Source organism: Acinonyx jubatus, chromosome B3 (assembly GCF_027475565.1).
Source record: "Acinonyx jubatus isolate Ajub_Pintada_27869175 chromosome B3, VMU_Ajub_asm_v1.0, whole genome shotgun sequence".
In the NCBI taxonomy this organism is placed as follows: domain Eukaryota; kingdom Metazoa; phylum Chordata; class Mammalia; order Carnivora; family Felidae; genus Acinonyx; species Acinonyx jubatus.
Genome location: NC_069386.1, coordinates 40,628,851 through 40,656,250, shown reverse-complemented (window position 1 = coordinate 40,656,250; position 27,400 = coordinate 40,628,851). Strand labels below are relative to the sequence as shown.

The 27,400-nt window shown below is 36.7% G+C and overlaps 1 protein-coding gene and 1 long non-coding RNA gene across 13 annotated transcripts in view; one reads left to right on the top strand and one right to left on the bottom strand.

Moving 5' to 3' along the window:
• Positions 1-27,400, top strand: part of USP3 (ubiquitin specific peptidase 3) — a 105,935-nt gene that overhangs the window by 53,895 nt on the left and 24,640 nt on the right. For 10 of the 12 annotated variants that reach the window (XM_053223912.1, XM_053223911.1, XM_053223918.1 and 7 more), the window contains 8 exons: positions 51-132; positions 1,357-1,439; positions 3,705-3,818; positions 6,521-6,634; positions 16,627-16,773; positions 17,446-17,490; positions 20,093-20,199; positions 20,342-20,422. In XM_053223912.1, coding sequence (XP_053079887.1) covers positions 51-132; positions 1,357-1,439; positions 3,705-3,818; positions 6,521-6,634; positions 16,627-16,773; positions 17,446-17,490; positions 20,093-20,199; positions 20,342-20,422 — 773 coding nt within the window. The remainder of the gene's footprint in view (positions 1-50; positions 133-1,356; positions 1,440-3,704; positions 3,819-6,520; positions 6,635-16,626; positions 16,774-17,445; positions 17,491-20,092; positions 20,200-20,341; positions 20,423-27,400) is intronic. The other 2 variants (XM_053223914.1, XM_027067462.2) reach the window with 2 other exon arrangements.
• The window catches only part of LOC113601839 (uncharacterized), a 29,330-nt gene continuing 9,598 nt past the window's right edge, over positions 7,669-27,400 (bottom strand). The window contains exons 2-3 of the long non-coding RNA XR_003423122.2: positions 24,518-24,645; positions 7,669-9,522 (exon numbers count right to left, since the gene is read on the bottom strand). This is a non-coding gene — a long non-coding RNA (uncharacterized LOC113601839). The remainder of the gene's footprint in view (positions 9,523-24,517; positions 24,646-27,400) is intronic.

The window sequence follows — 27,400 nt, the reverse complement described above, 5'->3', positions numbered from 1 at the left end:
TAGTATGTGTGCGTCAATGTCTTTTTTACTATCTGTTTTTGTTTTAATAGCTCCGCTTTCACGGCTGACAGGCATAGGAAAAGAAAACTTTTGGAAAATTCATCACTAAACACCAAGTTATTAAAAGTAAATGTAAGTAATTAAAATTTATGCAAATGTAGGAATTGGTTTAGACCTAGTCGCTGTTTTTGTTACATCTCTAACACTAATGTTGGTCCTCATGAACTTTCATAAATGTATGCCTTGGATTTGGAATATTTTGCGAAATGTTTGCCACTTGTACTAATGATTCTTGATGTGACTAAATACCCCAGTGAGTCCATCTGTCAGTGCCTTCCTTCCATCAGGATTACTACTGTGTTCCTCTCCCTTAGCAAGTGTTCATTCTGAAAGCCTAGTCATGTATCTTATTACTCTGTTCCTAAAGATCCCAAAGTTCTTTGCTTCCTTCTGTTAAAGGTCCTAAGTGCAAATTCTATGGGTCTGAGGTTTTGGTAAGTTTTGTTTCTTAGGACTTCATTAATAAAAGTCTATCATGAAAGAATATGCTTCCACATTTTGGTAACCATCTGTTACCAGATGTATGAGCCATGAATAAATTAAAAAAATTTAACGGTCGCTAAATATTTATAAATACATCAGTAATTTTGCCCTACACCTGCCTCTCTGCTGTCATGCTAGTTATGTTTAGACATGTACTTAATTGAAGTGTTATGATTTTGTGCGATAAAGAGCTTAATGTGTTCCCTGGCCATCTGAGTTATGGGCAGAGAGGTTTTGTGTTGGATTGGTAGATTCACTTCTAAGGTGTAATATTTAGATGTCATGGTGCATTTGTAGAGTTAATCAGAAAACAAAGCCTTGGTCTTTAAGGGAAATTCAGGTAGTGTTTTAAAGACTGATATCCTCTTGCTAGGAATACATGTATTGGTCTTTTATGCATGGCTTAGAGTTAAAAGTTTGGGGACAGATTTATTTGAGGTGTATATGTTTATATTTTTCAATTTGTAGTAGTTTTAATAAAATCTTGTAAAAGCATTCAGTCTTAAAACTTTATTTCATTTAAGGATCTTCCTGGTTTTTATATCATGTACTCCATGGTATTTATTAATGCTGATTTCCATATAAGCTTCCACGGGGTACTTCCATTGAGAACAATCCCAGGATCAAAAGTAGGCTTTTAAAAATATCTGGATACTTAGAGAGTAAAACGAGAGTTTGAAATATTCATTGGACAAAAAAGGACCAATTCCAAATTGGTTTGATGCTAGAGTTTCAAATATAGGCCTTTGCTTTGATGTCTGACACAGCCTTCTCTTGGTATTGCTGATGGCCTTTTCTTATCCCATTTTACAGGGAAGCACCACTGGCATTTGTGCCACAGGCCTTCGGAATTTGGGGAACACATGTTTCATGAATGCCATCCTTCAGTCACTCAGGTAATGTTCAGATCAGAGTTAGTTTCTAGCAAAACGGTTAGGAGCAAAGGCTCAGGCTTCAGATTTTATCTCTGCCACTAACTCTAGTCATGTGGCATGTTATCTCATTTCCCTGTGCCTTAGTTTCCTCATCAGTAAAATTGAGGTTAATAGTTCTGCCTCATAGGATGGTTGGGAAGATTAAATAATATAATTTATATAAAGTGTTTAGAACAGTGTCTAGCAGTAAGTAACTGTTAGTTGTCATTATTTATATCCTGTTGCTTCTTGAATGAACTAGAGCAGAGGTCAGAAAACTTTCTCAGTAAATGGCCAGATAGTAAATACTTTAGTCTTTGCATCCCACACACAGTGTCTCATATCTTCTTCTCTTCCCCCTCTCTTCTACCCCAACCCTTTATAAACATCTCTTTAAAAATGTAAAAGCTTGGTGGGGAGCCTGGATGGTTCAGTCTTTAACCATCAGACTTCAGCTGAAGTCATGATCTCACAGTTCATGAGTTCAAGCCCTGCATCAGGCTCTATGCTGATGCTTCAGAGCCTGGAGCCTGTTTCAGATTTGTGTCTCCCTCTCTCTCTGCTCCTCCCCGCCATTTCCTCCCTTCCTCCCTGGCTGCCTCCTTTTCTCTCCCTCCCTCCCTCCCTCCCTCTCTCTCTCTCTCTCTCTCTCTCTCTCAAAAATAAATAAACATTAAAGAAAAATTTTTTTAATGTAAAAGGTCACTGGCCCAGGATCAGATTTGGCCTGTGGGCTGTAGTATGCAGACCCCAGGATTATAGGGAACCTTGTTCAGAGTTGAGTCTGATTATAGTTGAGTCTTTTTTTTTTTTTTTTTTTTTTTAGAGAGAGTGCATGAGCAGGAAAGAGGGGCAGAGGGAAAGAGACAGAATCGTAAGCTCAATCCCATGACCCTGGGATCATGACCCGAACTAAAATCAAGAGTTGGAGGCTCAACCAGCTGAGCCACCTAGGGGAGTCTTATGCTATTTATTTATTTAATTAATTATTTAACTTTTTTTTTTTTTTTTTACATTTATTCATTTTTTGAGAGACAGTGTGAACGGAGGAGGGGCAGAGAGAGAGAGAGAGAGAGAGAGAGAGAGACAGAATCGGTAGCAGGCTCCAGGCTCTGAGCTTGTTAGCACAGAGTTGGACGTGGGGCTTGAACTCACCAGCTGTGTGATCATGATCTGAGCTGAAGTTGGACGCTTAACCAACTGAGCCACCCAGATGCCCCTATTTATTTATTTTTGAGAGAAAAGGAGACCGAGCACGAGCGGGGGAGGGGCAGAGAGAGAAGGAGACAGAGAATCTGAAACAGGCTCTGAGCTGTCAGCACAGAGCCCAACGCAGGGCTTGAACTCACGGACCGCAAGATCATGCCCTGAGCCAAAGTCAGATGCCTAACCGACTGAGCCATCCAGGTACCCTGCCCCCCCATTAGTTGAGTCTTAAATATGATCATAAGATCAGATGTTTAGAAGATCTTTAAAATGTAAGATAAGTAGTAAAAATAAAATACCCAACAAGGTTGACCTCAGTTATATAGAAGAAATTATTTTGAAAGCCATATACTTGTAGATTTTAATGCACCATCAAAGGCCAGAATAAATTATCGTCCTAAGGCCACCTTGCTAATAAGGAACAGAAATCATACTTGGTCCCACCTTAAAGATACTATCTCTTCACTTAACTAGTTTTTTTCAAACAAGAAACTCAAATCACTGCAGAATTCTCCTTATTACTCTGTACTGTATATCTAAACAATATGGTTGGTTTCATGGTTTGTTTTTATTTGAGGAAATTATTGAATACCTGGAAACAGGCACCCCCCCCCCCAAAAAAAATGGTGACAACCTTTGGGGGAGGGGAATTGAGGATATAATGAAACATTTTTTAAAGTTTTATTTATATGAGTAATGTCTGCACCCAATGTGGCTTGAACTCACAGCCCTGAGATTAAGAGTCACATGCTGTTCCAACTGAGCCAGCCAGGCACCCCAGAAGTGAGGAATTTTTTTTTAAAGAGATTTTGCTTTAAGCTCTTTGTTCATTTCTACAAAGTCATCTGTTAATACTGTTTTCTTAGAGTAAATGAAGAAACTTAATGAGGAAACTCAAAGCAATTTCTTGAGAAAGTGAAATCACATTTTCAAAATTCACATGTGGGTTTTATACAACTTTCTTTACAGTCCTAGTAAATTCTTTTTTTTCTTTTCTTTTTTTTTTTTTTAAATAATTTTCTTCCCTTCCTTTTAAAATAGTAACATTGAGCAGTTTTGCTGTTATTTCAAAGAACTGCCCGCTGTGGAGTTAAGGAATGGGAAAACAGCAGGAAGGCGAACATACCACACCAGGAGCCAAGGGGATAACAATGTGTGAGTTCTAAGAATATGTCCTTTCTGGCTTTGAGCTACAAAACAAGTGACTCTTACTGGTGATTTCCATTTCATTATGTGAGTTAATAGGCACATACATTTTAAAACACTCTTCTAAAAATTGTGTTTAAGTATGTAGCTGGTAATCTTAATAATTGTTGGAATTCTTTTATTTCTGTTTACCTAATGGGAGGATAAATTTAGCTCTCTACTTATTAAGTCTTTGTGGATTTGAGCTCTCAAATTGACATCTATATATGAAACACAGTTCTAGGTTTAGACCAGCATGAATATCATTAGCCTTTGTGAGTTGATTTGTCTTATAATAGTAGATAAACCTCTTTTGGCTAATAAAATTAATTTGTAGTCCTCACATTAATTATGGGGCAATGCAATCAATTTTTAGTTGACACGGAGAAGGGTAAATTGACAAATGATTATTGAGAACCGATATGTATGCAAATTCAGTGCAGCTGTGCTCTATTTGGGGTTCAGATAATCTCTATTATCTATTATCAGTGGGCACATTTTTTCATATTTTAACATTACTGAAATAAGGCTATGTTTTATAATTGGTATATATTTTAACGTAATATTCTTTCTGCCTGCCCATTCCTGCTCCCACACACCCCATCCCCACACATTCTGAAAAACCATTTTACGATCTGACATTATTCTGCTTAAGACGCTCAGGGAAATTACAATAGAACATGTTAGAATAGTGTACAGTCTGCATAGAGCCAAAATACCAGGGAACTTTAGAGCCAGGCATTGGAGTAGGGAGTAGTCATACCACTATAAGTGATGTCTTAAGAGTTTACTTTGCTAGCAGCATATAGAATGAACTGGAAAAATGCCTGCATTCAAGGAGACTTCACACTTTATAGTATTTGGGTTGGAGGGGTTAGCAGTGAAATAAGGAGGAAAAAATACATTTTTAGAAAAATTAAGGGATGTATGAGTAGTACTTGATGCATTAGTGTCATTTAGGGTTTAGTTATAAATTGCAGAAATTATCTCTGGCCATCTTAGGCAGAAAAAGAATTTATTAAAAGTCTGTTGGTAAGCTATTACTGGATGGGTGAAAAATCAGGTCTGGCATCTAGACATCCAGAACCATAGCCACAATCACCCCATGGAACTATCCCATAAGGATATTACTGTCCTCTAACACACTTCCCATTGTGACACCAGAGTTCCTGTTGCCAGCACTGCTGGAGTGAGTGCTGGGTGAATGCTGCGGTTTCTGCTATTATTGCTGCCTCTGTACTCCAGGTGATGTTCTTTGTCATCAGAAGGAATTTGCCACTGCCCCAGCTTCTTCGCCTCACTAACTTCTGCTTCAAATAGGCAGGACCCAGGCCATGTACCTGAGTGTTGGCTGCAGGGTGGTTTGAGAAAGCAAGTATCTGGGCTTTCCAACTTCCATAGTGGGAAGCAGGCTCTGACTCTTACCCAGACTCTTAACGTGGGGAATTCCTCAAATACAGGAAGAAGGTTCAGGTACTAGGAAGCAAAAAATATGATTTGTGAGCACACTACTGGATGACAAAGGTTGAGCTATTAGTGAGATTCTCTGAGAAACCAGTCAGGTATCTGTGAGGATGGTAGGTGTATTGACAGACACAGGTATTGAAGTTGTTTGGTGATGTTTCAGTTTAACTGGTTATTGGAGGTGTTTCATTCTAGCTACCTGCATAGGAAAACAAAATTAATAGTGACTTAAACAACCGTTGTTTATTTTCTCGTGTAAAAGTTAGAGATTATCCCTCTAGGGCTGTTTGACACCATCATCATGCTCCTTCTAGCTTTCTGTTCCACCAACCCTAGGGTAGGGCTGTCATCTACATAGTTCAGAGTGGTGCTGGATCGCCACCATTTTGTCCTTCCAGCTAGAAGGAAGAAGGAAGGGATTAATGACGACTACTCTTTCTCTTTAAGGAAATTTCTCAGAAGTTGAACACACTCAAAGTTTTTTATTCCAGGAGTTCTCACACCAAGCAAAAAATGGAAGTTCTGTTCCTATGAGAGAAGACAATGGTTATTGGGTGGTAGTAGGGAGAGTATAGAGAGCAGCTTTAGTGTACATTGGGTTTGAAGTGACAAAGGACATTCAGAAGAAAATTCCCCTTGGAAACTGGAAAAACCTGACTGAAATGTGGTCATGAGAGAATCTGGCTTTTAGATTTGGATTTGGGAGTCATGGTGTAGAGCTGAGTGTTGAAGCTTTGTGGTCAGATGAATTGTCTCAGACAGAAATGAGCCGATTCTCACACACTGAGGTCTGGGAAGTGCTCCTTGTAAGTGGTAAGAAGGAAAACTACAGGAAATGGAGAAAGAGATTCTGTTACTTAAAAAGTTTTCTAAAAATGTACATTTTGAAGTAATTTGTAACTTGTCTATTGCTTTATTGTACAAGTATGCCATTACTCTGGCACACTCAGTGTTCGTTGTGGGGTTAAAAAAACCTAGTTTTGTCTATAATTGCTGCTCTTTATGTGGGTTTTTGAGATGCTCTTACTTAACTGTCAGAATTAGGTTAGAAGAAACCAAACCCTTTTTATGTTTTCATTTTTTTAAATATATTTATTTTTTTAAATTTACATCCAAGTTAAGCATATATGTTTTCACTTTTATTATGAGTTGTAGCCAGTTGGACATTATGCATTGAAATAGTAGTCTTTCACTTTCTTCTTTTCCAGGTCTTTGGTCGAAGAGTTTAGAAAGACACTCTGTGCTTTATGGCAAGGTAGCCAGACTGCATTTAGCCCAGAGTCCTTATTTTATGTTGTTTGGAAGATCATGCCAAATTTTAGGTAAGTATTACTTAATGAAGCATATTTTAAAAATCAATATTAGTCTTCATACTATTCCTGGAACAATTTCCTATGAAGCGGTGGTATTCTAAATAATAAAGACTGGCTTTATTTTGTTCTGTTATTAAAATGAGAAGAACAAGAGTTGGATCATTTGACTAGACAAATGTGTATGTTTAAATAATATATAGACATTAAAAATGACTTTAACAAAGGGTAGGGGCAGTGCCTGGGTGGCTAATTCCATTAAGTGTCTGACTCTTGGTTTTGGCTCAAGTCATGATCTCACGGTTCACGAGATCAAGCCCTGGGTCGGGCTCTGCACTAACATGACATTGACACCACAGAGCCTGCTTGGGATTCTCTTTCTCCCTCTCTCTCTCTGCCCCTCTCCTGCTGGTGCACACATGTTCTCATGCACTCTTTTTCACACACACACACACACACACACACACACACACACACAAACACAGGGAGTAGGATATTTTGTTCTGAAAACAAAGCCCTTATAAATAACTTAGGTGCTCTAGGAAAACATACTGGACAAAATTTCCTTGATTCTTTCAAAAAAAATTTTTTTTTAATTTAAATTTTTGTTAACCAACATACAGTGAAGTATTGGCTTTGGAGTAGAAGTCAGTGATTCATCACTTACATACAGCACTCAGTATTCCTCACAGCAGGTGCCCTCCTTAGTACCCATCACCCATCTAGCCTGTCTCCCACCCTCCTCCATCAACCCATAGTTTGTTCGCTGTCATTAAGAGTACTTTGTGGTTTGTTTCCCTCTCTTCTCTTACTGCCTCCCTCCCATATGTTCATCTGCTTTGTTTCTTAAATTCCAAATATGAGTGAAATCATATGGTATTTGTCTTTCTCTGATTAATTTATTTCACTTAGCATAACACATTCTTCATCCACATCATTGCAAATGGTAAGATTTCATTTTTTTTGGTGGCTGAATCCATTGTATATATTGTATACATACAATACATTGTGTGTGTGTATATATATATGTTATATATATATATATTATAATATAATATATATATACCACATCTTCTTTTAAGAAAAATTTTTAAATGTTTATTTGTTTTTGAGAGAGAGAGAGAAAGAGAGAGCGAGAGTGCTCAAGTAGGGGAGGGGCAGAGAGAGGGAGACACAGAATCCGAAGCAGGCTCCAGGCTCCAAGCTGACAGCACAGAGCCTGATGCGGGGCTCAGCTTTAGTAACCGTGAGATCATGACCTGAGCTGAAGTTGGACCCTTAACTAACTGAGCCACCCAGACGCCCCATAGCACATCTTCTTTATCCATTCATCAGTCAGTGGACATTTGGGCTCTCTCCATAATTTGACTATTATTGATAATGCTGTATAAACATTGGGGTGCATGTACCCCTTTGAATCTGTGTTTTTGTATCCTTTGAGTAAATACCTAATAATGCAATTACTGAATCACATGGAAGTTCTATTTTTAGTTTCTTTTTTTTAATGTTATTTATTTATTTAATTTTTTTATTTTTTAAAATTTACATCCAAATTAGTTAGCATATAGTGCAACAATGATTTCAGGAGTAGATTCCTCAGTGCCCCTTACCCATTTAGCCCCTCCCCCTTCCCACAACCCCTCCAGTAACTCTCAGTGTGTTCTCCATGAGTCTCTTCTGTTTTGCCCTCCTCCCTGTTTTTATATTATTTTTGTTTCCCTTCTCTTATGTTCATCTGTTTTGTCTCTTAAAGTCCTCATATGAGTGAAGTCATATGATTTTTGTCTGTCTCTGAGTAATTTCACTTAGCCTAATACCCTCCAGTTCCATCCACGTACTTGCAAATGGCAAGATTTCATTCTTTTTCATTGCCAAGTAATACTCCATTGTGTGTGTGTGTGTGTGTGTGTGTGTGTGTGTGTGTGTGTATACACACACCACATCTTCTTTATCCATTCATCTATCAACGGACATTTAGGCTCTTTCCATACTTCGGCTATTGTTGATAGTGCTGCTATAAACATGGGGGTTCATGTGTCCCTTCGAAAAAGCACATCTGTATCCTGTGGATAAATGCCTAGTAGTGCGATTGCTAGATTGTAGGGTTCTGTTTTTAGTTTGTTGAGGAGCCTTCATACTGTTTTCTAGAATGGCTGCACCAGTTTGCATTCCCACTAACAGTGTAAGACTGTTCCCCTTTCTCTGCATCCTTGCTAGTAGCTTTTGTTTCTTGTGCTAATTTTAGCCATTCTGACAGGTGTGAGGTGGTATCTTATTGTGGTTTTGATTTATATTTCCCTGATGATGAGTGATGTTGAGCATCTTTTCATGTGTCTGTTAGTCATCTGGATGTCTTCTTTGGAAAAGTGTTCGTATCTTCTTTACGTTTCTTAACTAAGTTATTTGTTTTTTGGGTGTTGAGTTTGATAAGTTCTTTATAGCTTTTAGATATTAGATACTTTCAAACTTTTATGAAGAATAATTACCATATACACCATCTTGTTATTTCAACTAAAAAAAAATTCAAATGCAACTGCAGAAATATGTGTCTTACATTTCACTGTTTGGGCTGGGTTCTAAAGGTGTTAGAAAACTAGTCAAGGCTAGTCCATCGGGATTCAGTTTTCAGAAGGTAACTGGGCCACATCCTAATGTGCCTGTGGAGTCACTGTGTTTTCCTTGCTGTCTCTGGCCTCACTTGAGAAGGGAAACCCTTGCTGTCAGAGGAATCTGCCTCTTCTCCTTGGTTAGTCATCTCTGTAGGGATTCAGGTAGTGGCAGATTTGAGGCACTGCAGGTGTTTGACAACAGTCTTTGCTACCTTCTGCCGATTTTATCCTCCTGAAGCGTGTCCGTGCTCTTGCTAGTCAGGATGTGGGCATCTAATGTATATTCCTCTCCTTTAAAAACAAACAAACAAAAAACACAACAACCTGCTTTAGTAAAAGTTAGCTATTTTTTTTGCTCTATTGCCTAATAGTAGTTTAGATATATTAGTAATATAAAGAAATGTTTAAAAGGTAATAAACAGAACTGTCATTTGTTACCTTAACTTGAAAAGTCTAGCCTTGAGGATCTGAGGTGATGGACTGTTGTTCCCCCTGGCCTTTGTTTTGAAGGAAATTTCTTTTATATATCATGCCACTTAAATCCCCTTCCAGAGGAGATAAATTTTGTAAGGATTTTAAAGTTTCTTTTGTTTTTTTTAATTTTAAAAAATCTTTAATGTTTATTTTTTGAGAGAGCATAAGTGGGGGAGGGGGAGAGGGACGGGAGACAGAGGATCCGAAGCAGACTCCACACTAATAGAAGTGAGACCAATGTGGGTCTCACAAACTGCGAGATCATGACCTGAGCTGAAGTCAGATGCTCAACCGACTGAGCCACCCAGGTGCCCCAGGATTTTAAAGTTTCTTGACTCTAAGTAGGAAAGGTGGAAATGACGGTTTCATTTACCACTAACCAAGTTTGGACTTAATATTAACATTTCTAACACAGTCTCCTAGTTAGACTCTTGGTAGGGACTTAGTCTTTGTGTTTTGTAAACTATATATTTATAAATACATACATATTTTTATATGTTTTTATATAGCTTATATGTTTTAGAAACTATATAAAAATAGTTTCTATTTATTGAATGCTATGTGCCCAGTACTTTACGTCTTTTATGTCTGACTTTAATTAAAAAACCCAACAATAAAATTTGTCAAGGTAGGAAGGGTTAGCCCCATTTTAAAAAAGATAAAACTGAGAGGAGGTAAACTTGTTCAGTCTTAAGCATCTAGTAAGTGTAGGACCAGAATTAGAACCCAGGTCTTTGTGGAGTTGGTAAATGATAGATGTGTGAGCAGTAATTTGTCTACATGCCTGAATAAAGCTCACCAACTAACTTTATACTATTCTGCTTGGTCCCCATGGTGACTCAGGTCCTTTATTTTTCTTTCTTTATTTCTTTCTTTTTTTTTTTTAAGCTTATTTTTTTATTTGGGAGAGAAAAAGAGCACGAGTAGGGGAGGGGCCAAAATCAAGGGTTGGATGCTTAACCGACTGAGCCACCCAGGTGCCCCTCAGGTCCTTTATTCTTAATCAGTTTAGAAACAGTATGAAACTTGTATTCAATAGAATTGTACTTTTCTTCTAAGTCTGCCCACATCTCTGCCCTTTGTATAAAGTTTCTGTAGCCTGTGAGCATGATTTTATTTTTAGCTGCTTAATTTTGCACATCTTGTTCCCTTACCGATGAAAGGAAAGGACTCTTGGAAAAGGTAACCAAGTTTCTGTTTATTTAAGGATGGACGGCACCCTAGATCTGAGAGGGGTGGCCCCATTCCCTAGAGAATAAATTGGATTATTTTCTTAAAAAAAAAAAAAAGTTGAGAAATGGAGTGATTCCTAATACACATGAACTCTTAGATTTCCTTACTGACTGATGAGAGTAGAATGACTGTGTGTTGTTCGCAGGGCTTTCATTTAGTTCTGCAGTAATTGAGATTGTTCCCCATTGTATTTCAATCAAAGAATAATTTTCTCTTGGTTAGATCTAGATCTTGAGATTATATCCAGGATAAAGCTTAAGTGTAAGGTTACTGTACAACACCCAGGTGTGAGGGAGGTGTGGGGCTTTCTTCTTAAAGCTGTTACTCCTATTAAGTATGCAGGGTAAAGTTCCTATAGTGTGCCTATGTAGAAGTGTAGGGAGTCTTGAACTATGTTTTTGTTATATTTATGGTCCCCAAATAAATGTTTTTAAAATGTTATGAAGTGGGGCGCCTGGGTGGCTCAGTCTGTTAAGTGTCTGACTTCAGCTCAGGTCATGATCTCATGGTTCCTGAGTTTGAGCCCTGCATCAGGTTCTCTGCTGTCAGCACAGAGCCTGTTTCAGATCCTCTGTCCCCCTCTTCCCCTGCCCCTCCGTCACTTGTGTATGCTCGCTCAAAAATAAATAATAAAACATTAAAAAAAAATGTTAGGAAGCCCATTTTCCTGATTAAAACCTATGACAGTGTCTCGGGAATTTGATCCCTTGGAATGAAATAAAAACATGCATCTGGAAGTAGGAACAGCTTTCATTCATTAAATAAATGCAGAAAAAAAATACACTGTAAATGTAATCAGCACCTTTGGGTATAGAAACCACCAAAGCTATTCTTTCTTTTTCCCTACTCAGACCAAAAGCCAGCAGGTAAACAATTGCCAAAGTTTGACCTTCTCAACATGCATATCTACTTACCACACTTCTTACTGCTACCTAGTATGTCCTGCTTTTCCTGTCCTTTTCCTTTTCATAAAAGTACCTTTAAGTTTATGTTTTTTAAATAGATAAAATACAAATGGCTCCAAATTGCCAAAGATGAAAAAAGGAATATACAATGAAAGTTTTTTCTTTTACTCTATTTACCAGCCATTCATTTTGTTTTCTGGAAGCAGTCATAGTTACTAGATTTTTTTTGTATCCTTTTGGTGATACTCTGTGTATATACAAGTATGGGGTGTGTGTGTATAATTTTTAACAAGTGGTAACAAAATTTTTTTCCTACTTTGAAGTGATTCATATTAGTATCAATAACTTTCTTTCTCTGTTCATTTTATGGCCACATAGTGTTCTACTTTATGGTCGTATCATAATTTATATACAGTCCCCTTACCAGTGGTTGTATAGACCATTTCTTTTGCTGTTGGAGACAGTGCTGCAGTGGATAGTCTCATACGTGTATGTGCAGGGTTCTAAGAGAGCAGTTGCTGGTTCAAGAGACAATTGCTGGGTCAAAAGATACTGGCTTTGGGGTGCTTGGCTGGCTCAGTTGGTAGAGCATGTGACTCTTGATTTGACTCTTGATCTCAGGCTTGTGAGTTTGAGGCCCACATTGGGCATAGACATTACTTAAAAGAAAGATACTTGCTTTTAATTTCGATAGGCCTTTTTTTTTTTTTTTTTTAACTCCTTGCTTTCCTTAACATGATGTTTGTTGTCTCATTGCCTCTGTATCTTTGTTATGTTTGTCCTATGGGATTTGCTTTATGATGCCCAGTTTCTTCTTTAAGGTCAAGTTTAATGCTACCTCTCCAGGAGAGCCTCTTGATAATTCAGATCAGGTCCTGGTATTTATTCCCTTGCTTCTTATATCATTTTTGTACTGTCTCTGATTTCAGATAAACTTGACTTAATATGTATTGGCCTTGACTTCTCAAAATCGAGTTTTCTGTAGTTTTGTTTTTATCAGTTCTTGTTGTAATTAATGTTTAAAAATGATGGGTGAATAAAGTACTGAAACATTATTTTTATATTTGCTAGCTAACTTGGCTTTGTAGAGAATATAAAAAATATCTTTGTGGATAACAAATAAGTCTCTGCATGTGAGATCTTAATTTAATGGTAATCTTTCTAGGTATGCTGTTAGCAATTTATAAATAAGTAGTACTATTTCTTCTGAGTAGGAGTTTTGCTTTTGTATGTTTTTGTGTGTTTTGTAAATAAAAACAATCATGTTTGTTATTTTCACTTTTTGGTATTTTTATCTCCAAGAAACTCAGCCATGGTTGATTCCACAAAATGGATAGGAATAGATAAATGTAATTGATTTTGGTATTTCAGATAATTTAGAAAAAATAGTAACAATTATTTTATGAATGTTAAAGTTATTTAAAAAATAAGAACACGACCTAAAATTAGAGTATGTCCTAGGTATTTTCGAAGAAGTTTTCTCTGGAATGATAAAATTTGATTCTGTATAGGCATATTCTGTTCCCTATTGGACTTTGCATTTTATGCATTACGTACTGGTACTACCAAAACAGAGCATAGTCAATAATGTACAGGTGTATGTCACGACTGTGTGTGTTTTGGCTTCATACAGGAAGTACTTGCATCTGTTTGTATTCTGTGGTATCTGTTTCATTACTTGGAATGTCTGCTTTTCACACTTAAGCCCAGGTACAAAGTAGCATTTTCTTTTACTATTCTTTATTGGAACTTTTCTTTATTTGTACGATGTGAGTAAATATAGCTTGTCTTGGGGCACCTGGATGGCTCAGTCAGTTATACTCCTGACTCTTGATTTTGGTCTCACGGTTCGTGGGTTCGAGCCCCACGTTGGGCTCCATGTTGACAGTGCGTTGCTTGCTTAGGATTCTCTCTCTCTCCCTCTCTCTCTGCCCTTTGCTTGCACTCTCTTTCAAAATAGACTTTTAAAAAAATTTTAAAAAACATAGCTTGTCTTATCATGCCAAAAATTGTTGTGAAGAAACAGTTGCCCCTGTATTCTTATACGTGGTGCTTCAGCAGTGCCCCTCTTTCTCGTCTCCTTCACTCAGAAGGGATGCTTCATGATCTTTTGGGCTTTTTATATTTGCATTGTGGTCGCCAACCATTATTTCTCACAGCATCTTTATGACACAGATTTTCTGTAAGCATTAAGGAGGTAATCTTTATCTAAGGTTACAAATAAATGGAGATAAGGAACAGTGTTAAAACTGGAGCCACTGTTTTTTCCCCTCGGTCTTTACTTTCTTAATTCTGGTCTGTCAGAGAGATACCAGTTGGCTTTTTTTTTTTTTTTTAAATGTTTATTTATTTTTGAGAGAGAGAGACAGAGAATGAGCGGGGGAGGGGCACAGAGAGAGGGAGACACAGAATCTGAAGCAGGCTTCAGGCTCTGAGCTGTCAGCACAGTTGACAGCGGGGCTCGAACTCATGAACTGTGGGATCGTGACCCGAGCCGAACTCAGACACTTAACCGACTCAGCCACCCAGTTTTTTTATAAATCTATTTCCTCACTAATTCACAAGCACTTGTTTGGGTGACGTCACTGAAATGATTTGTATATAAAACAAACGTTGCATCCAATGTGAGGAGTGTTTCTTTTAAACATGATTACCAACCAAGAGAGACCTAAGTTGAATGCAAAGGAAATTTTGAAGCTCCAGATTGTATAATTGGGAAATAATTGAAAAGCTAACTGAAGTTTGTTGGTTGTAACTTACTAAATAGTATTTTTTAAGACTTTCAGATAAGTCAGTGAAAGTGTTTAAAAATGGAGTTGTAAATGTCTGTTTAGTCAATCAGAAAAATTTCCTAGTCTTAATTTTTTTTTTAATGTTTATTTTTGAGAGAGAGGGAGAGAGAGACATGGTGTGAGCCAGGGAGGGGCAGAGAGAGAGGGACACAGAATCCGAAGCAGGCTCCAAGCTTCCAGCACAGAGCCCGATGTGGGGCTCGAACTCACAAACTGCGAGATCATGACCTGAGCCAAAGTCGGACACTCAACTGACTGAGCCACCCAGGGGCCCCAAAATTTCCTAGTCTTAGAAGAAAAGAAGCAGAGCCGGTGGTTTTTTTTTTTTTTTTTTTTTTTTTTTGGTAAAGATCACAAATTGGAACAAAAATATAAGTTATACCTTTATAGAACAGCTGAGTGTTCCATGATCACATGAAAAAATGTTCCTAATGGTAAGGGAAGTGTTTGAAAATGATGTGCTTTTATATAAGAAAAGAGAATCATGGTGTGTTGGGAAGCATTCATGAACGTACATTAGGAAGATTGTTTTTTAAAAAGGAATGGATATGTGTTTGATGAAAGAACAAATCAACATAACTACAAAGTACTGGTTTTCATGACCCATTTGAGAAAAATGATTAGAGATTAGTTTATTTTGGTGAGAGAATAAAACTGTTTTATATGTGATAGAATTTCACATATGATCTGAGATACTAATCTTAACTTTGAGTCATAAAAAAAATTGGATGTTATGATGAAAAAGTTTAAAGCACCTCCATAGATATGTAAAAGAACTACCAACTTGGAATACTTTTGACTGAATTTTAACATTTTTGTTTATAGAAGTCTTAGAAGAAATCCTTGAACATATATTGATACTTAGTTGCTGAACAGATCAGTTAAAGCTATAGTGGTCAAGTGACTTCTGACTTACGTTGCATTGGTTGGGTAGATGTTTTCAATAATTTATGATTTCCAGGAGAAATTTTAGGGAAAGGAGGAAAATATATATTGAGGGAAACTCTGCTTGAAAGAAATTTGTTTGTGGAACCACTGCCTAGAAGAGTGGTGGCAGTTTTGACTCAAGACCAAGCCAGAAAAACTTGTGATTTAAAAGATAAAAAGAACCTCCATGCTAGCAAACTGTAGTCAGAAATGTTTTCTACCCATAGTGTTTTAAAGTACTTTGTACGTGTATCATTGCTTGATTATTTTATGTACGTTAACCTCTATAATCTTCAACTGTACCAGCTTCATTTTCTGTCTGCCTTCATTACTGTTCACTTGTCATGGTCTATATTAGTATCAGAATTCCATACAATTTCCTGTCTGAATATAGTACAAGAAATAAGTTAAGAATATGTTGCTGCTTATATTCAAGTTTTAGGCTAGAGCATAATTGTATATGAGTGAATGCATTTTTTAGAGTATTTATTTAAAAAATGTCTTTTGAATCAGAGATTAGGAACCAAGTATAGACTCTTTAGAAAGTTAAAAAATTAGTATCTTTCAATCTAAAAAAAAAGTTTTAAATTCCTTATCTCTTATAACGGTAGTTTGGACCTAGTTTTCTGGTGAGGGCAACATGTGACACTTTTAACATTTGAGCATCTTCTAGAGAGGCCATGTGTGATAGTGGGAAAGCTCGGAGTCCATCTAGGAGACATGGGTTAGAGTTTGTCCCATCTCTGTAAGTCCTTTGTTATAGAACTTAGGCACGTCATACACCCCTTTTCTTGCCCCCTCAGTTTTCATCTCTAAAGTGAGTTCAGTTGAGATCACTGCAAGCCCAGTTAGCTCTAATGTTCTGTGTTTTCACACTTGTTTTAGGAGAATTGTTCCTCATAGAGAAATTTTAGAAATTCTCCCTGAAGAGAAGTAAAACCTGGGGCAAGTGGGGGGACTGTGCTCTGAGGTGGGACTGCAGCCCTTCACAACGCTTTGCCTTCCTGAATGTTTGGCTGGGCAGGTGGAGCCTCCCCAGTGACGGTTGTTTCTTTTTGCTTTAGGGGCTATCAGCAACAGGATGCCCATGAATTCATGCGATACCTTTTGGACCACCTGCACTTGGAACTCCAGGGCGGTTTCAATGGCGTTTCCCGCTCAGCAATTCTGCAGGAGAATTCTGCTCTGTCTGGAAGTAACAAATGTTGCATGTAAGATGTAGTTTTCTTCTTTTGTTTTTAGGAGGACCTCAAACATTTCTGTTGGTGTTACTGTTTATTAGCTTTGTAATGGAAGGTGGAGAGTTTTCCTGGATCTTTGGTGAAATTTTTGGGCACTTGAATTTAGTAACAAGTGGGTGAGCATGTGCCTCCTGCTTCCATACCAGAGGCATTCTGTACTTGCTTCTTGGTGTAGTACCGATTGCTTTTGGTATATTTTAAAATATGAAAAAGAACAGAAAATATTTTGTACAATTTAGCATTTAAAAATTCCTTGCCAAATGTATTGAATAATGTTTGGGAGACTTAATTTTCTTTACTAAAATAATTATATTTATTCAGTAGAAACAAAGGCTTAAAATATTTTGAATGTAAATTTTCCTTACATTTGTTCTTGAATGAAATTGAGGCCTTTGTAAGTTCTCAGAATTTTTCTTGCCTGTCAGTAGGAATAAAACAAACCTTTTAGATTGTTTTCCCGGGTACTAAAACCCCAAAATATACATTGAGATTAGAAAGTTTATTTTGCTTGAGGTTGGGATGATTTGCTGTTATTTCAGGCTGATTTTGTTTAAGTGTAGTCTCCTTTTGTTCAAATTTTTTTGAATTGACCTGTGTCAGAAAGGGATTTACAAGACAAATTTTTTGTATTGACCTGTGCAGGAAAGGGATTTACAAGACAAACTCCCTAGAGACAGAAAGAAAAGAGTAAGTAACATATGGGGGTCACTATAGTATTGCCTTGCAGTTCACAAATCTGATTTAATTTGGAGTTAGGGTCCTTATAATGACAGAGCAGCCTCATAGCTAATCTGGCCGTATCAGAGAAGGGCAACCATTTGAATTGCCATGCTTTTCAAAATGTTTGGTTCTCTGGGTCCTACTGGTTATGATTCCAGTTAGAATCCAGTACAGAAAGGGAGGGATCTGTGACCTGGTAGAACTCTTCTTGATGCCAGCACCAAGTTGACAGTAGTATTAAGTGAAAACTTCTGCTTTGTATTTTATGATGGAATTTCATACACTAAGAATATTGAACTGGGCCTTTATCAAGGATAGTCTGTGTGAGGTGAGAGGGTATATGTTTTTATTTTATTTGATGCCCAAGGCACCCTCATGGGAGTCACAGTGTGTAATAGTCCTAGGATGATCTTCTAGTAACTGATGAGTTTTCAGCATTAGCTCAATCTTTTCTTGATATTTTAAAGAGTAGTAATTGTAAGTTCCATTAGTGAGTTAGGAACAAAAAGAAGAAAATTATCATTTCAGGATCTAAGCATCATATTTGCTAAAACTGCAAAAAAGGTCTCCTCTGCACTGTTTACTTGTGTAAACACATCCAGCCCTGCTGAAGGTGGGGATGGTAGAAATAAATGACAGACGTGTTCTTTTTAGTACACAGAAAATCATTACTGCCAATATAAAGGACCCTAGCGGCGTGAGGCTGTCCAAGTAGCTAATATTTAAACACTCTTATATCACAGTTATAATAAATGGGAAAGCAGTTTTGAAATTATTTATGAATCTCGTTTTAAATCATTTAATGCCATACACATTGCATAGTCAAGACTTGATTAGTATCCTTTTCTCAGTGGAAGAAATAAAGCAGTTTCCATTTTAACTAAGGGTGTCATTGTATGAGAACATCAGTATGAAAAGGTCATAGTCCTTTATGACATAGATATTCCACCTGAAACCTGAAGTGGCTTTATGTCACATAGTTCCAATGTATCTTCCCTTTTTTAATTTACTAAATCTAGATATCTTATGAAAAACTTTAAAAAAGGTGAAGCAACAGTGTATTTCTTTGCCAGTAAGGAACAGAAGCCTTTCTGTGGAAAAGGAAGCAAACATTTAAAATAATATAATTGCTCAAGTAGGTTTTGTCTGTCTCACCGTTGCAGTGGGTTTAATTTTGGAGCAAATCAGAAAGTACGGTTACGTATGTTAGAAGTATTACTGCTTGCAAGTGACAGAAACCACCTAAAATTGCTATCAGCAGAAAAGGAGCATTTACTGACTTAACTGCATACGTAAGTGCACAAAGGTTAATAATACACAAGTGTTTGTGGTAGGTACTATCAATGATAGCAAATAGTTGAAACCACCTGAAAAGCCATCACATTATATTGGTTAAATTAAGAAAAGGAGCATAGTGTTAAGAGCATCTGCTCACACCAGATCAGCTGTGTGACCCTGGGCCAAGTTGGACCTCAGCTTCCTGGTCTCTGAAGTGGGAATAATTGTATCTACTTCATAGAGTTGTTTTGCAGATGAATTGATTTAATACATGGAAAGTACTTTGAATGTAGTTCAGCATAGATTAAGTGCTCTCTAAGTGTTTGCTAATCCTGCTTTCATGGTGTACTTTCTTGGTGGTTCTTGCGTCTATTACGTGTTCGTACTGTGGCATGCCATACTGCTGTCAAAGAGAGTGAGGTACGTGTTCAAGACATATATTTTGAAAAAAAAAAAAAGCAAAATGCAGGTATGAGCCTAATTATTATGCTAGTAGAAAAGCCTTGAAATAATTTGAAGGCTTTCTTTTTGGTAAGCACTTGTCTGAAAGCACTGTGTAGACTCCCATTTCATCTTCACACCAGGCCTCTGAGGTAGGTAGATGTTATTCCTGTGGGACATGTGATGAAGCTGAAGCACAAAAAGTTAAGTACTTTAGGGCTATTGGTTTTGGTTTTTTGTTTAATCATTCTCAACCTATATTCTTGATCTCAGCAAGGAAATTACAGTATTATTTTAAGTGAGCTTTTTAAAAGGCTTGTTGATGGTAACATCTAGCCTTCAACTGTGAAGTCATACCTCCATCAGTAATTACTATGTATTAAATTTCTTTACCTTTTTTTCCTCAGCCTGACAGTTGACCATGTAAAAAATCTAAAACTATCCCTGAGTGAAGTTATTCAAAGTAATTGAGAGAGCTCCATATGAGAGACTTTGCAAAAATTTGAATATAAGGTGGTTTCCCTTTTTTCTGAGGGATATATTTGTGGGTAAAGGGGTCCTCTTGTCCTGAGTATAGGCATGTGCGTGATCTGTTAGTAATGACAAATGTCCAGGGTTAGTGACTTTTGGAGAAATCAGTGGAATTGGAAGTGATAGTGGGGGAAGGGGGGGCAGTGGCTTAAACCTTTTATTTGGTAGATATCTCTATAGCGTTAAAGTTTTTGTATTTCATAATTTAAATAAAATATTTAATATCTGTTAAATAAATGACGTATTTCCCCAAAGGGGAGCTTTGTACATATTTTCCATTTTTTACTGAGGTATTTTCCTCTGTGGTGATTTTCTTTAGAAATGGAGCATCTACGGTTGTCACAGCTATATTTGGAGGTATTCTCCAGAATGAGGTTAACTGCCTCATATGTGGGACAGAATCTAGAAAGTTTGACCCATTCCTAGGTAAGACATACTTGGCATGTAGAGATAAAATAATGTATTAAAATGACCGTAAAGAGATAAATGTACAAATATGCCAGTTTTTGAAATTCTTTTTTGAGTGTGGTATGTACCTTTAACAGCTGTTTTCCTATTTCCTTTTAAGACCTTTCATTAGATATTCCAAGTCAGTTCAGAAATAAGCGCTCTAAGAATCAAGAAAATGGACCAGTTTGTTCATTACGAGGTAAAGATACTTTAATGTTGTAGAATTGTTTTTCCACCTGAATAGACTCATAAACTCCATCTACATGTGCTATGATGTTAATTGCTTTAATGAACTTGTGTTATAACAAAAGTCAAACCTGAATGTCTTTTTCTATCAAACAAAAGAATGTGTGCCAGAGATACTAAATCAGACATAAGGTATTTCTCACCTTTTTCTTTAATACTGATTTAAAATTGAGAGTCTGTAACAGTTTCTGACCTAATGAAATAGAATTCATTTTGTGGATATACCACTAGTATCCATAGAAGGAAAGAACACTCAGCTAAATTTTTTTAAGTTAGGGTGTTATTCTTTTCTGTGACTAAGTTTTAGAAATCTATTGATGCTACATCTGTTGGTTAAGCCTGAGGCCTTGATTTTAAAAGCAGGACTATGAGATTTGGAACAGATTTTTTCTTTGATGAGTGTTAACTACTTTAGTCAAGGCCAAAGACTGATTTCTGACCAGTTACTAAAGTGACTAGTTGTTCTCACTGATCATAAAAAGAAACTAAGATAGGAGAAAGAGGGCCCAGTGTGTGTTCTTTGATTAACTCTACACTGAAGGCAAATAACAATTTATACTCTGAATTGTCTGTTCACTGAAAGTAATTCTTTTTTCTTTCAGCTGTTCTAGGGAGCGTTGTCATAAGGATTTTTATATATTTTATATGTTTAGTATTTTATATATTATATATATCCATTTATATATATACACACACACATACACACACACACACACACACAGTTTTCCTACAGAAAATTCTAATTGGTCTATAACTACAATGTCCACTGTGGTGAAGTCATACCACATAGGTGGTTGGTAAAAATGTAAATTAAAATTAAAAATTCATTTGCTTAGGTGATCAATAACCACATGTGACTAGTGGCTACTGTATTAGCACAGATGGAGAATATTTCCATTATTGCGTGAAGTTCTACTGGGCAGTACTGCTCTAGAATCAAATTTTCCAAGTAGAAAAGAGTAAAACCACCACCACCATCACCTAGTAAAAATAACTGTTGGGGGAGGAGCAGGCTTGTCTGTGTCAGGTACATTGGGCAGCATCTAGTTTTGTTAAAAAAGGAGCAGCATAGGTGCTTGTAGCGCTGTTCCTCAGGTGGTATGTTGAAGTCTCTCAGGGTGGCTGTCCAAGACACTGGACTCCTGTAAGACAGGGAAGAAACTGGGTATGAAAACATTTTGTAGATGCTTTCAGTTCCTCACCTTTGCAACAGTATTGATGGTCTCTTTGGAACAGAAGAAATTTAAGCAAATCCCATCTGCTCCTTTTCCCTGTAAAAGACATGGTTACAGGTTTCAAAAATACCACAGTGTACTTGGCATGTGAGCACAAGCTAACTTAATCATAAGACAAACATTTGATCATTTAGCGAGGAAAGCAGTGAGAAATTACTAGTTACTGTCAAAGTCTGGTTATCTAAACTGGACATGGCTTCATTTTATAACTCCTTCAGTGAGAACAGTAATAATGCTGACATTAAGAAAAACCCACAAATGCTCTTTAGTACAAATATGTGAATATATATTTGAACAGTATTTCCTAATGTTTAACAAAATCCAGTAAGTCCAGATGATCTTGGAAACCCAGAGACCCTGGTTTGTTCAGGCTTCTTACCTTCCTTCTGCACTGTGTGCCCCCCTCCTGAATTGGTTGTATATGTGGTTATTATAGTCCCCTCTGGCATTTCACTTACTACCTATTCCAGAATGCTGTAATAGTCAAAGACCTTACTCTCTGGAGACTGTCCAGGAGGGGAGAGTGTATGACATAGCTTAAGTGGTTGATTGGTACTATAAACAAGTGGCAAATGGCATCTGCCTTGCTTCCCAAGTGGTATTTTTCTTGGCATAGACTCCCTGAAATCTGATTTGATTGGGATTTAGCTTCAGGGGGCCCAGACCATCCTGAGGGGTTTAGGGTTTGGCTGGAAACAGGTTTCCTGTATTCTCAGCTGGTTTTCCTTTGAATTTTCAGACTTGATTTTTATTTTATTAAAGAGCTTACTGTTAAAAAACTAGACGGTAGAGTTGGGTATCTCCTCATTCTTTCTGTTTACCACTGTTATCAATTAAAGGTACTACTTTTCTTGGGACATCCAGAATGTGATGAATTTTAGTCGATGTGCATTTCTTTATTAAACAGATGGAGATGTGATTACCTTTCACACACTTTTACATGCTTTATGCAAGGATTCCTTGTGTGGTTTCTGGAATGTTAATTGATAAGATTAGTTTTCATAGAAAGGAAAAATATGGTGAGAAAGATCCCTGGAATTTGAAATTATGTAACTGAAAGCATGCATATTATGAGAAGCTAAAATAACCCCAGTTCTAAAATCTCACAAAGATGGCATCAAAAAGGAAAGATATTATTATAGACCAAAGAATCCTACATAAAATATTAGCTAATAGAATTTAGTACTGTAGTACAATAACATAAAGAGATCAAGTAGGATTTTTCCAGCAGTGCAGGACTGATATATTGGGAAGGAACCATTTCTTCTGGCCATCAAAGTCCTAGGTGGACTAAAAACCAAATTGACATGAGACAGATTAGCAGGAGAAAACCAAATTTAATATCTTATGTATGGGGAATGCACACAGCCATGAAATTCTGAAGACAAGCAATCTGAGGTAAGGAGAGGGTTAGGAGGGTAAGGAATATTAGCAGGAAGGTGAGAGGAAATGTTTGGAAAATAAAGGTGGTCCTGTTACATCTTTACTGAAGAAACTTCCCTATGTATCTCTTGTTCATGGTACAGGCTCGCCTTTCCAATGTAAATTTAGGCAGTTGAGGGAAAGGTTAAGAGCTTTTCCTGAATTTTAACTTAAACAACGAATGTTCATGCCCAAGTGGCCTGTCTTTGGGGCTGCCTGCCCTGGGCCCCTGCAGTTTCCTCCTCTGAAACTTCCCTCAAGTTTCACACATTAAAATTGAGCCGGTTGATTGTTCTGTCTGGTTGAACCAGTCCTGGGCAGTAGATCAGTTCAGTTAAACTCATTTTGGGGGGCATGATGCAAGTGTGTTCTCAGAGTTAGGCCTTGAACTATAGTTCAAGCAATCAGGTATTAAATAAGAGGCATTTCTGTGGAAACACAAAGAGTAGGTCAAATTTTAAGCTGGTGTCTGAGTTTTGAGGGTAGCCAGTTGAGAAGATTTCTAGATGTCAAGCTTAAAGCGTCTTCAGTGCAGTGGCAGTCTGACAGATTTTCTCTGGTTTGTAGTTTGAATGTCTCTGGTGATCTTTTTGAATGGCCCACAGAGCAAAAGGCATGAAGAGTGCCTGTATATGCTGATGTGTTTATTTCTCTGAGGTTTACATAAATTTATTCATATTTAATTTGGAGGGCTTCAGGGGAAAGGGCAGTTTTAGTTCTCAGATGAACTCAATGTAGAAGGTTGGGACAAAAATAAAAAATGTTTGTGGAGAGTTATAGCTAGGCATCGTAGGAAACTAGAAGAAATCAGGATCTAGTCTAGATTATAATGAACAGTATTAGAATCTAATAGTTATGTTACTGAAACCTATTTATTCTATAATCACCTTTCGTAGAGAGCCAAATTAATAACTCATTTGTTTGTAAAATCTAGTTTCAAAAAAACGTGGCCTGATCACTTATATAAGTGCAGCAGGAATAGCAATAAAACCTGCTTTGCCTGGAGCTTTTTCTAGGTTGAAGCTTTAACAGCCTCTTGAGACCAGATCCCCAACAAAACATCATCACAACTTCTGCAATACCTATAGATTTGGGTGAATTCCTCTCTTCCCGAGGTCCCCAAAATATCCTGAGGTTCCTGTACTTGTCAGGAATTAACAACATTTACTCACCTGGTAAGGCTGCTGGGAACTCTGTAAGCAAGGTACTAAATTGATATCTCTGAGGGGCTTTATTGGCTCCTTAAAGCTGTCTGGTCATATGTGAATTTATGCATGTATCAAATGTGACATTCCAGTCAAAGCCTTGGTTATATAACCAGTGTTTCCAATTGTATCCTGTTACAAGGAGAACAGAATTGAACTTGTGCAAATAATTATAAGAATACTTACTGAGAGTTTCTGAATTCTGGAGGGTTCAGGTAGAAAAAAGATACAAGTTTCAATTTGTTCCAGTGGTAGTATTCTATCAAATTGCTCTAAGTCATTTAAGAGAAAAAGTTTGTTTGTTTTTTTTTAATCTAGAAAAACAAAGCATTTTAGAAAGTCAGCAATGTGGTAAATAAAAAGTCATAAAATTTCAAATTACCCTTTTCAGTTCTTTCATTTCCATGTCATTAATTCTTGTTTTGGGTTGAATCCAGTTTTTCTCCTAGTTCAGAAATTCTTCCCAGTTTCATGGTAAGAATTCAGTTTTATGATCTTAAGCTTATCAGAAACCTATGTTTAGAGTTCTTTATGTGAGTCTCACTGAAGATAAGGCACATCTACAGTACCATCAGAGTAAAACAGTGACTGTATCAGAGTTCATTACACTGTAGAGGACAAGGAAATTTGGTTATTTCTGTGACACACAACACATAATAACATACTAGGACATCAGAGTGCTAGGGGTTTTATGTAAGATATTTGACAACATTTCCCACATAATTTAACATACCTAATTAGTTTAATTTCTCACAAAAACTTTGAAATATTCTAGGACCACTCTCGAACACCTTACATTGTGGTCAAAAGACTTCATATTAGGATCACAGATCGTTATGAAACAATAATTATCTATTTACCCAAAGTGACAGTAAAAGATTTCAAAGGCAAATATAGAACCTCACATAGTTGTGAGCAAAATTTAGCTTTTTTAACACTAACTAGACTCCCGTTTTCTTAAATAATCAAAGACTTGATAAATAAGCATTCTGTGATCGTTTCCTCTTTTCTAGGCAGATTACCTTTAAAGATTAAAAACAAAAACATTTGTTTATAGTTTAAGAAAACCTTGGTCTTTTAGCAAAGAGAAAAACTAAAACTTAAGTTTATCCTAATCTTAGCCAGTACCGATCATATATAAAATTCCTTTCCCATAAACTTTCTGAAACCTCTTTTATATTCACTTCTTAAGTTTTCCCCTCTTTAAAAAACCAGTCTCCCTTTACGACAAAATTTTCTTTTCCCTAAACAAAAAAATGTATTCCTATCCCTCATACTTTTTTCTACCAAAACCACGTATCTTTCTTTCCTTCATATGGAATTGTTTCTCTTATTGTTCCTAGTAGTCTTAATTACATTTATTAGTTTCTAGTGAAAACTAAGTGGTAAGCAACTATGAAGTTATACAGTATTTTTTAGAATGGCGAGTTTGTGAATACATTTCATAATTTCTGAAAACATAGTTTTTCAGTAAAAAACTAGGTTTGCTAACAGACTTCTGTTTTAGTTTCTCTATAAGAAGACAAAAATAAATTAACCTATGTTTAGTACTTATGGTTTTATTTTACTTTATTTGGAAATGACCTAGATATTCAATAAATTTCACTTAACCTATCATTTAACTTAGTTTCAGGGACTTGGGAAACTAAAAGTTTACCTACGAATCTTTTTATCTTATTTACATCTGTTTGCTTGTTCTTAACAATTCCCAGAAAACTTCATGAAGCATTAGACAAAAATCAATATTTTTTTTTCCTGATAAATTTTCAGAGGTGAACTTACTTGACTTTCAGTAAACACAGGTAGGATGACAGTCTTACATTTCATGCTAACTCTAAAGGCATGTTTTTTAGTTAAACCAACTTTAAATTAGCTTTCGTACTGAAAATTTCCCAGATCATGCGAATTTGGAAAACATTTGGGTTAGTTTCTGTCTTTCTGAGTTTTGGAATTCCCAGTACTTACAAGTGCTTGGCTTCAAACCAACTAAAAAGAACTCTTTTACAAATTAATTTTGGTGATACCTTCTGGAGATAGAGAAAATATCTTACATTTATAACATATATGAACATACACAGTCAAGAGACAAAATATTATAGCTTTTGTTTTTACTAATAATTTGTTGAGAGGACATTTAAGGCCCAATTGCCCTTTATTTACAAACTTCCCTAAAGTTTGTATTTCAAAGGAATGGCTTTTAGGTCCTAGAGAAGATGCGGACAGAAAACTTAGATCACAAAGAATCCCAGGTTTTCTCCAAAATGGAAATCTGGAGCATATCTGCCTATTACCAGAGGTGCTGGAATCTGGGCATTTTAGCAGTATGCATTTTAAAAAGGTCTTTTATTTTTTCTTCAGTCTCAGGTGACTGTGAACTGTGTTTAAAGACATGATGAAATTTATAATTTTAGGGGTGCCTGGGTAGTTGGCTAAGTGTCCAACTCTTGATTTTGGCTCAGGTCATGATATCACAGTTTGTGAGATAGAGCCCCGCACTGGGCTCTGTGCTGACAGCGAGGAGCCTGCTAGGGTTTCTTTCTCCCCCTCTCCTGCTCATGTTCTCTCAAAGTAAATAAATAAACATTAAAAAAAATAATATAAAGAAAAAAATTTGTTTAGAGTTTCAGGGCAGTTGTGATTTAAAACTTATTATTATTGTTTTAAGTATAGGACAATTTTGTTCCAGTATCCTGATCTCTTATAATAAATAGCTACCAACATTTTGAGGGGAATAGGCGAGCTTTAGGGATTGGTAAAAATAGCTGGGATTTGACTTGATACTAGAGTTGCATTTCTGGTTTTGTAGAGGTTTGTAAGCCAACTGTTTCTAATTCCCAAAGGACTGGATTACAGTCAGAATATCAAGGGATTGGCTTGCCTTTTTAAATTAACCCCCCTCTCCCTTTTTTTATTTTTTTAACTAAAATGGGAATCGACAGATGTAGTAAAGTCCATATCAAGCAATTTAACAAAAGCCTTCTTGCAGCATACATAATTCAGTCTTGGCTTCTGTTAGCCCCTGAATGCTGGTCTTGCGCAGATCATTTGTGTGAGGGCCTGGGAGAAAGT